This window comes from Trichechus manatus, unplaced genomic scaffold, assembly GCF_000243295.1.
Source record: "Trichechus manatus latirostris isolate Lorelei unplaced genomic scaffold, TriManLat1.0 scaffold00272, whole genome shotgun sequence".
In the NCBI taxonomy this organism is placed as follows: domain Eukaryota; kingdom Metazoa; phylum Chordata; class Mammalia; order Sirenia; family Trichechidae; genus Trichechus; species Trichechus manatus.
In genome coordinates this window covers 914,683-924,952 of record NW_004444208.1, presented here as the reverse complement: position 1 = coordinate 924,952, position 10,270 = coordinate 914,683, and the positions used below count along the sequence as shown (strand labels likewise).

Sequence of the window (10,270 nt, the reverse complement as noted above, 5' to 3'; positions counted from 1 at the left end):
CTCTCTGCTCACTTCTCTCTTTTATATCTCAAAAGAGATTGACTTAAGTCCTGCCTCATTAGCATAAATGCCTCTAATCCCACCTCATTAACATCATTAAAAAAAAAATAGAAAAAACCCATTGCCATTGAGTCTGACTCATAGCAACCCAATAGGACAGAATAGAACTGCCCATAGAGTTTCCAAGGAGTGGCTGGTGAATTCAAACTGCCGACCTTTTGGTTAGCAGCCAAGCTCTTAACCGCTACACGACTTTAACATCATAGAGGTAGTATTTACAACACATAGGAAAATCACATCAGATGACAAAATGGTGGACAATCACACAGTACTGGGAATCATTGACTAGCCAAGTTGTCACACATTTTTTGAGGGGACTCAATTCAATCCATAACAGGGAGAAAAAAAAATATTTTAATTCGATTGCTACTGAGATTTCATTAATTTTTTTGCTATATTTATTGGCAATTTATGTTTTAATATATGAATTATCTTTTAATGCCTCTTCCCCATTCGTCCATAAGGAATTTCGTACTTTTATTACAAATGTGAATGAGCTGTTTATATATTAAGACCATTACCCTTTGTCACATTTATTGCAGGTATTTTTCCCAGCATATCGATTGCCCCTTAAGTGTGTTTGTAATATTTTGTTGCAGTCCTCTGTTGTTTAAATGTAGAAAGCCCTTGTCCATCTGGAAATTTGATACTCAATTTTATTTTCTTCAAGTTTTTATGGTTTGTCTTTTTTTTAAAAAAAAAAAAAAGCTCTTTATTCCATATGGAATTAATTTTAGGGCCCAGTGTGAAGTAAATCTCTAAATTATTCCTTCCCCCCAATACTTAGCTGTCCCTGCACCGTTGCTTGAATGAATAATGCTTCCTTTCCCACTGATGTGTGGTCGTCCTGGGATCATGTGATAAAACCTTATGGATGCCAAATTTTTTTCTAGAATATCTGATCTAGCTGTCCATTCTTATGTCAGTTCCACACCTTTTAATTATTAAAGCTTTAGGATAGGTTAAAAGTAATCTAATTCTTTCCAGGTTTGTGTTGTTTTGTTTTTAGCTATTTCCCTGTTGTGCTTTCAGATTACATTTAGGATCCTTTAAGACTCTAGCCCTCCTCATCCCCTCCCCGCCCCCCCAAAAAAAATTAAGTTTGGGATGCTCGAGTAAAATTGCTGTTAAACCTGTGAAATATTTCAGGGAGAATTAGCGTCTTTGCAATGTTGTCTTCACATTTAGCAATAGTTTGTGTTTCTTCCCTTGTTCAAGACCCTTTCCCTCTCAGTGTAGTTTTGAAATTTTTTTCTTAGAAATCTTGCACATTTCTTAATAATGTTATTGAAGTATTTTTGTTGCTATAATAAATGAACTTCTGTGCATTAAAATATCTCCCTGGTTATTCCTGTCATAAAAGAATGGTTTTGATTTTTGTATGTTAATTTTGTATCTATATACTCTTATTAACTAAATAATTAGCCAACTTTTATTCATTCCAGTCTTTATTACAGGATCCTTTTGGGTTTGTCATAGATATAATCATATCAAAATATTTTCTCTCTGTCATGGATTGAATTATGTCCCCGAAAAATATCTGTCGACGTGGCTAGGTCATGATTCCCAGTATTGTATGATTGTCTACCATTTTGTCATTTGATGTGATTTCCCTGTGTGTTGTGTATTCTATCACTACGATGTAATGAGATGGATAAGTGGCAGTTGTATTGATGAGGTCTACAAGATTGGATGGTGTCTTAAGCCAATCTCTTTTGAGATATGGGAGAGAGAAGCGAGCAGAGAGACATGGTAACCTCATACCACCAAGAAAGCAATGCCGGGAGCAGAGCGCATCCTTTGGACTCGGGGTTTCTGCGCAGAGACACTCCTAATCCAGGGGAGTAGCGATGAGAAGGATCTTCCTCCAGAGCCAACAGAGAGAGAGAGAAAGCCTTCCCCTGGAGCTGACGCCCAGAATTTGGACTTCTAGTCTACTAGACTGTGAGAAAATAAATTTCTCCTTGTTAAAGCCATCCACTTGTGGTATTTCTGTTATAGCAGCACTAGATGACTAAGACAATCTCCTCTCTTTCAAAAGTCATGGATGTTGTTGCTGTTTTTTTTTTTTTCATCAGGCCTATTGATATATTTATAGATTTCCTGGTACTAAATCACTCTTGCCTCCCTGGGATAAAATCTGCTTGGTTATAATGGATCTATTTGTTAATATTTCATTTAGGACTTTCACATTTATTTGAATAGAGAGATTAACCTATAGTATTCCTTACTTGTAGTGTACTATCATTATGAGATTTTGGTAATAGGGAACTGGAAGAGCTTATCATCTTTTTCGATGTTCTGGGTCAGTTTACAAAGCAGAGCAATTCTCTATTTTTTTGAAAGTTTGAATGAACTTATCCATAAAAGTCATAAGCCTAGAGACTTTCATAATTTTTCATTTTCTTTTATGATTTTTATCTATTCTGGTTTTCTATGGTTTGTAGTAAACTTTTAGTAAAGTTTGATTATATTTATTTTCTCAAATAATTACCTATTTTGTCATTTTTTTTTCAAAATCATCAACATAGAGTTGTATAGTTTTTTGTTAAGCTTTTATGTCTACTCCATATCTGTTTTCATAGATTGTTCTTATTTCAAATTGTATTTCTATTTCTTCTTTCTTGATTTTACTTATAATTTCCTTTCTCTATTTTCTAATTAATTAATTTTGGGTTTTATCTGTATTATGTCCTTTCCTACACTTCCTTAGTTGTTGGCAGTTTTTAGTTTTTTGAGTTGAATGTTTAGGTCAACATTGTCCAGTAGAAGTATAATGTGATATAAATTTATAAATATGATAAATTACATATGTAATTTTAAATTTAATAATATTTTTATTTAACCCAGTATGTCCAAAATTTCAACATATAATCAATAGTTTTAAAATAAGAGACATTTTGCATTCTTTTCATACTACATCTTCAAAACCAGTGTGTAGTTTATACTTACAACGCATCTCAATTTGGACGAGCCACATTTTAAGTGCTCAATAGTCACACATGATTCATGGCTACCATATTAGACAGCATAGGTTTAGATAGCATAGGTGCAGATGATATCGTTTTCTTCCTTTGGTCAGTTGCAATGAATTTTTTTAAACTCCAATCCCTGGTAGCCACTGGCCCCAAGACTTTTCCTCCCCAAGAGGGCTTTGCCCAAGGGCATCGCCCCTCTAATAACACAGTATGCCACCCCAACTCCTCCTGCCTCCAGGCATGGCTCTTTATCTCTGATGACTCCTGACTCTGGTGAAATGTTATCTTCCTTTTCAGTGTTGTTGTGGGGCTTTGTTCTTCTGTGTGTGCCTTCACAGGTATTTTTATAGGAGATGGGGAAAGGGAGAGTCAGGCATCATTAGGTGGGCACCATTGTAGCTCCTAGGTTGGCTCTTTATAAAGACCTAAAGCCATGGTTACACAATGGAATCACCTGAGAGCTTTCAAAAACTACCAGTGTCCAGCCCCACTGCTAGCCAATTACACAAGGTTCTCTAAGTGGAGTTCCAAAAAAACTGTTGCCATCGAGTCGTCTGTGACTCATAGTAACCCTATAGGACGTAGTAGAACTGCCCCATTGGGTTTCCAAGAAGCGGCTGGTGGATTCAAACTGCCAACCTTTTGGTTAGCAGCGAGCTCTTAACCACTGCACCACCAGGGCTTCCAGGTAGAATCCAAGCGTCAGTAATTTAAAAGGTCCTCCAGGTGACTCAGTGTGCATGCAGGGCTGAGAACCTCCAGCGCAGACAGCAATGGAAGTAGCGTAGGTTCCCATTCAAGTTCTAGTAGCATGACCTTAGTCAAGTCTTTTAACCTCTTTGTGCCTCATTTTCTTCTGTTTTTAAATGAGGATGGCAATGCCTGCTCCTGCCCTGACCACATGAGGTTTTTGAGGATAAACAAAGGTTAAAGAGGGTGGAACTGCCCAAAAATCTGTGACTTTAAAGCCAACGGTCCAGGGCCCTTTCACAGGCTCTAGAGTGGCAGGCAAAGTCATTCATTCATTCACGGGTGCCCAGAACACCCCTTGGCAACCACTAGGGAGGCTGCCTGCTCCAGGCTCTACACTAGGGAAGGGATACAAAGCCATCAAGGTGCTGGGCACTCACTGGGGGTCCCTGGATACGTCCAGGGGACTCTTCAAGGGACCCCACCTGGTTCAGACTCCAGGGTAGAGGACAAACAACAGAAACCCATGCACTGGCAAACCCTAGTTATACCCAGGTAGATACTCTGTGGGAAGTGATGAGGGAAGCAGAAGACCTGAAAAACCAAGTGTGGGGCCCATGAGATCTGCAAATGTGAGTGGACTTCCTAGGGCCAGTCTGAGCAAATGGCTTAGTGGAAAGTGAAGACTCAGACAGTGACTAAGAGCTTGGGCTCTGATGTATTACTTTTCCAATTTAAAAAACCCATAAGAAAAGAAAGGAAGGAAGGCTTGGTCTCCAGAGCAGGCAGTCCTCGGTTTAAATCCCACTTCTGCCAGTATCACATAGCCGTGCACAAGCTATGTAACCTCTCTAACCTCAGATCCATTATCTGTAAAATGGGAGCAATGAAAGGACCTGCCTCTTAGGATGTCTATGACAGTTAAATGATACATTACAGTTAGGTACTTGGCTTAGTGTCTGGCTCACAGATTGTAGCTGCTGCTGCTATTGTTTCACATATATCTATGTGTGTGTGTATGTATATATATATTTTTGTTTTTCAATAGAGACAGTTCTAACAGTTGTAAAGTGTGACCTAGTCCTCTAGGCTCATCAAAAGCTGGAAGCAGAGGAACTTCTCCTGGGAATTTTCTCACCCAGTCCCTAATTTGCCAGCTGAAGAGATTGAAGCCCCATCTTCCACTCTAGATAACACTTTTTTCACACACAAGGAGCAGCCATTAACCGAGTCATCTCTGAGGGCCTCCCATCTCTGAAGATTCTGACATTCTGGCATCAAGGAGAATGCTCAGCTGCAATGAGCAGTGGGGAGGGGCCCTGGACTGTGAGGAAGTCCTGGGTCACATTCTACAAACTGCTGCCTCACATGTTCTGTTTCTTTTGGTGATACAGTCACCCAGACCCAGAATCTTGACACCATCCTGAGTTTTTCCTTTCAACTTAAAACTCACTACTTGGCAAGTACTATTTTCCTTCATTATGTCGCTTGTATCAATTCTGTATCAGTCAGATATTGCTGCATAACAAACAACCACAAAAAATCTCAATGGCACACAATAATAAGCATTCATTTAGATTATGTGTGTGTGAGTTGATTGGAGGTAGGCTGACCCAGGCTAGACTTAGGTAGGGCCCTGTTCCACATGTCCCTCATCCTCCCCCTGGATCATCAGGCCAGCCCAGAGAAGAGAGTAAGAACATGTACTTAAGGTTTCTTAAGGCCTCAGATTGGAACTGACACCCTGTCACTTCTGTCTCGTTCTGTTGTCCAAAGCAAGTCACATGGCCAAACCCAAAGACAAGCAGTAGGAGAAATGTACCCCGCTGCTTTAGTAGGGAAGAGTGAAGATTTCTGAACATAATCTCATCTCCCATGGATTCTTATCTTTCCATTGCCAGGTAGTTCACGTTGTATTTCATCCTGCAGGTCTCCACACCTCTGCCTTGTTAACCTTTCTAAAGAGCCCAGGTATGACCACGACACTCTGTGCCCCACCCCCCCTCCACCCCAAAACCTGCCCTCCTGACCACCACATGGAACCTAGCTCCTTGGCTGGTTTCAGCCATCCATACTCCAGCCCCAACCTTCTTTCCCAGCCCTGTCTCCTGTTTCACCTCTCCACCCCACCTATGCTGGAGCCAGGCTGGTTACACCTCCCTGTTTCCCAAATACTCATGTAATCCTCCCTGTGCCTTCTGCTTGTGTCATTCTCTCTACCTGAAATGTCCCCCTTGCCCCTTCAGAGTCCCATATCAGAATCCTAGCCTCTTTCAAGGCCCTGGTTTCCAGTTGGAAGTAATAACTCCTACCTCTGAGTTCCCAAAATCCCCTTACCTGGACCATTCTGATGACTTTTAGTATCTTCTCTCTTGTGTCACAGTTATGAGTATGTCTCTTAAAGCTAGTGCACTGCCCAGCACACAGTGGGGCAATAATATTGTTAAGGAGGAAGAGTGAATGAACGAATGAATTAATGCCTCTCATTATCCTAGTAGCCTCTAAGCCCCTTGCAGGCAGGGACAGTAGCTTGTGCCTCTAACCCAGTGCTGGGGCTAAGAAGAGCCTCAGTCACCAATTGCTGACCGTGTTGCTGAGCATGTTCTGCCCCTCCCGCATGTGGAGGGCATGATTTGGGAGTGTTAAGCGGAGGTAGTTTAGCCATAGGGAGTGGAATGGGGGAGCTCGTGCGTCTGGGAAGGGTGTCCTTTCCCCACCCACCCCCACCCCCACCCTGGCTCTGGCCCGTGTGAAGAAGGGGAAGCTGTGGCCCCAGCCTGAGGATACCTGAAGAAGAGGCACTGTGACTGACGGTCAAGGTGGCCGCGGGTGAGCCCTGGCACTCACGCCTCAGCCGCAGGTAGCCCATCCCCACCCTCGTTCAGAACATGGAGATCAGCCCCTTAGACGGTAGGCGCTGCAGTGCGCGGGGTCACGCCAGCCCCTCTGGCCCCACGAGCTGACGACTGTCTTGTGCCTCCGCAGAAGGACTTCACGGTGCGCGAGGAGCTGCAGCAACAGGACGTGGAGCGCTGGCTGGGTTTCATCACGTTCCTGTGCGAGGTGTTCGGCACCATGCGCAGCAGCACGGGAGAGCCCTTCCGCGTGCTCGTCTGCCCCATCTACACCTGTCTCAGGGAGGTAAGAGACCGTGCCGCCCGCCCGCCGGCCAGGAGCCCGCGCTTGAATTCCTGTCAGTGGAAGCTCACCTCAGGAGCCCCACAAGGCTCGTATCACCTATAAAGTGATCAATCCTTTGGCAAAGAGAACCGTTTAACTCCCTGCTGCTTCTGCTTTCTAAAGCCAGGTTTCTGTTTCCTACATTTGCTTACAGGGAAACAGTCCCCAAAAGGAAGTATCATTAACTCAGACTTTGGTGATTCATAATCTAGAACATTGCTTGCAGAGAGGGTGCCCTTCATATTATTTGAATGCACGAGTCTTTGAATTGGATTGGTTTGCCCTTGGATTATTTTCAAAAACATACTTGCTTCTGAATTTCATCTGAAAAGAAATAAGTAAGAATAACCAAGAGATTTTTGAAAAGCAAGAACTTAAGGGGGTACTTTCTCTACCAGATAGGATAATGTACTTTACGAGGTCCCTCTGGCTATTCTCCAGGGGCGGGATTGAAAGGGGGCAAAAGTGGAAGGTGGAAGCCCAGTCCGGATGCTGTGATGTTGTAGGTGAGAGGTTGGTGGCTTGGAATAGGGCAGAGAGAGTGAGGAGGGAGGGAAGAGCTTGGATTCTATTCAAGTTTTGAGTTAGAAGCAGTGGGACTTGCTGGTGTGAGATGAGGGGAAGGGCGGAAGTGACGTGGGCTTCACATTTACCAGCCTGGTGGCACCATTCTCTGGGATGGGGAATGCTGGGAGAGAGACAGGTGGGGTAGGGATGAAAATCAGGAGCTGGTGTTCAACAGGTGTCTCATTAGTTGCCTGTTGGACATCCCCGTGGAGCTGTCCCCAGGTACTTAGGTAGAAGTGTCTAAAGAGCTGGAGTCCCTGAGTGGTGTAAACAGTTAATGCACTCAGCTGCTAACTGAGAGGTTGGAGGTATGATTCCACCCAGAGGTGCCTTGAAAGAAAGACCTGGCAGTCTACATCTAAAAAATCAGCCAATGAAAACCCTATGGAGCACAGTTCTACTCTGACACACAGGGGTCACCATGTGTCGGAGTCGACTCAATAGCAGCTAGTTTTTTGTTTTGTTTTTTTTAATCTAATGGTCTAGGAGGGGTCAGCACTGAAGATATGTGGTTGAGGGTTGTCCGAAATGCTGCTGTGGGCCTGATGTGAAAGGCTGGAGATGGATGGAGTCACCTAGGAAGAGGGTCTAGATGGAGGCGAGGAGAGGAGCCAGCAGGGGAGGCTGAGGAGCAGTGGCCAGGGAGGCAGGAGGCAAACTAGAAGGATGTGGAGTCTGAGACGGTTCAAGAGAGCACTTGAGAATCATCACAGACACGCCCCAACGAAAGCTTCAGCCAGCCTCACACTTCACAAGTGCTGTCCCCTCCCATCCTCAGCGGCCCTCTGCAGTGGGGACCGGGACCAGGGAGGAGGAGCCACTGGAGAATGGACTGAGAGCTAAATAGGAGTGGGACAGAGCAGTGTCCTGGCTTGGGCACCAAGGGGGTCACTGGGTACTACGGCTTCAGAGGAGAAAGCTCTGAAGCCAGACTGGCCTGTGTTGAGGAGTCAGTGGAGGTATAGATGGGAGTGTGAACATGTCTTTTTCAGAAGTTTTGCTGTGAAAGTCAGGGAAAGGGAACTGGTTGGCTAAAGTGGGGGAGGGGTAGAAGGTGTGGGATCAAAGGACATTTTTGTGTTTGGGAAAGAAAGGAGATAGTAGGTGATTTAAGAGAAGGGTGGGAAGGTATTTTTAAGTGTTTGTGAAGCATCCATTTGGAAGAAATTGCCTGCTCATTGAAGACTGTCTGGTCACCCATTAGAACAGAGGATGCAGGCCTCTCCTGGGCGTTTTGTAAACCTGTAAGTCTCTGCCACTCGCCGAGCTAAACCATGATTCTTAACAAGTACTCTTGAATTCAGACTTATTTCATAGACTCAATAGTTTCTCCCAACTTCACTTCATCCTCAAGGTGTCTCAAGCCCAGAATGCAGTACCAAGGGGGTCTGGAGCTTTGCCTTTTTCATCCCTTTGGGATAATCCAAAGGCAGCCCTCTTGAAGTTGGGGGCTGGCCCTCATGACCTCTGGGGGTCCTCCCATCCTTGCCTGCAGTGTGCCTCACATGGGGAGCAGCCTTGTTCTAGGGCAGTGAACTCGATTGCCCCGACAAGTTCCCTCGGCATGATCTGGACACCTGCTGGTGTTGCCATCACCTGCTCCCCAATGCAGGAAGCAGGACTATAGCTGAGCGCTGGCCTGGCTGCTGGAACACTTTTAACACTGCCTGAGGTAGTGCAGACTTTCTGGTGTGAGATCCGGAAGGTGCTAGGAGGTCTGCACAGGCACAAAGAACCACCCCCAGTGCATATCTGCTTCGTTAAACTTCTCAGGGTGGCTTCACAAATGCAGACCCATACCAGGCTAGTGGTCAACTTGCAGAGTAAATAAGTCACCTGTGGCTTTCACCATTGTGTAAAAGGAGAATCCAGAGCCCTGTGTGCCCACCTGTATGCTGGAGGCCACGTGGGGACATGGTTATAGAGCATCATCCCTGGGGCTAGGCTGCTGCCTGGGTTCTAATCCTGGCTCTGCTGTTTTTTAGCTGTGTGATCTTGGGGGAGAATTTAATTGCCTTGAGCTTCAGTTTCCTCATCTGCAAAAGGGGATCATATTGATTTCTCAGCAGGGGTTTCGGGAGGGTGGCATGGCATGGGGAGGGTGCTGCATACACAGAGCTCTGTGCTATGCGGTGCCCTGCCTGGGGACACATGGTTGGGCCATGCCAGAGGTGGTCCATCTGGAGCTCCTGAACTCCCAGTCCACAGCTGTTTCTAGTAGAAGCCATGGCTCTCCTAAAACTCAGCCCTAAGAAAAGATGGAGATACAAAGGGGGGGCCCTAGGGATCTTATCAATCCCTTTGGAGGGCTTATTGCCTTTCCAGCTTCCTGCAGACCCCTGAGTTCTCCCCTGCCTCATCCTGCACACTCACTCATACTCAGCTCTGGCTGACTTCTCCAGAACAGTTCAAGCCAGCTCTTGGCAGTTTCTAGAAGCCAAAGAGACAGCTGCTGCCTCCTTCTATGCTAGAAAAGTAAAGGCTTTTCCCTGGGGCCTTGCAGATAGCTGACCCCAAATCCATAGCTCCCTCTCAACCCTGGGATCCTCCTGACACCCCCCAGGCCCGCATTTCCAGCTGCCAGCAAGAGTCCCAGGTCAGGCCTCAGGCCCTCCAACACCACATGGCTGGAGCTGCACCCCAGAGCCCTCCTGCTCAGACAGAGTCCTCACAGGGGCCTGGGCCCACCCCTCCTGCCTCTCTTCTGCCAGGCAGCAGCCCCAGACTCACCTGATTGCCTGCATTCTGCACCCGTCATGGCCTCCTCCACTTCCCTTCCTTATTGCCCCTGAGTC

At 45.5% G+C, this 10,270-nt stretch overlaps 1 protein-coding gene across 2 annotated transcripts in view; it reads left to right on the top strand.

Annotated features, from left to right (window-relative positions):
- CTIF (cap binding complex dependent translation initiation factor) overlaps positions 1-10,270 on the top strand; it is a 312,637-nt gene that overhangs the window by 256,604 nt on the left and 45,763 nt on the right. For both annotated transcript variants that reach the window (XM_004389973.1, XM_004389972.1), the window contains one exon: positions 6,714-6,869. In XM_004389973.1, coding sequence (XP_004390030.1) covers positions 6,714-6,869 — 156 coding nt within the window. The remainder of the gene's footprint in view (positions 1-6,713; positions 6,870-10,270) is intronic.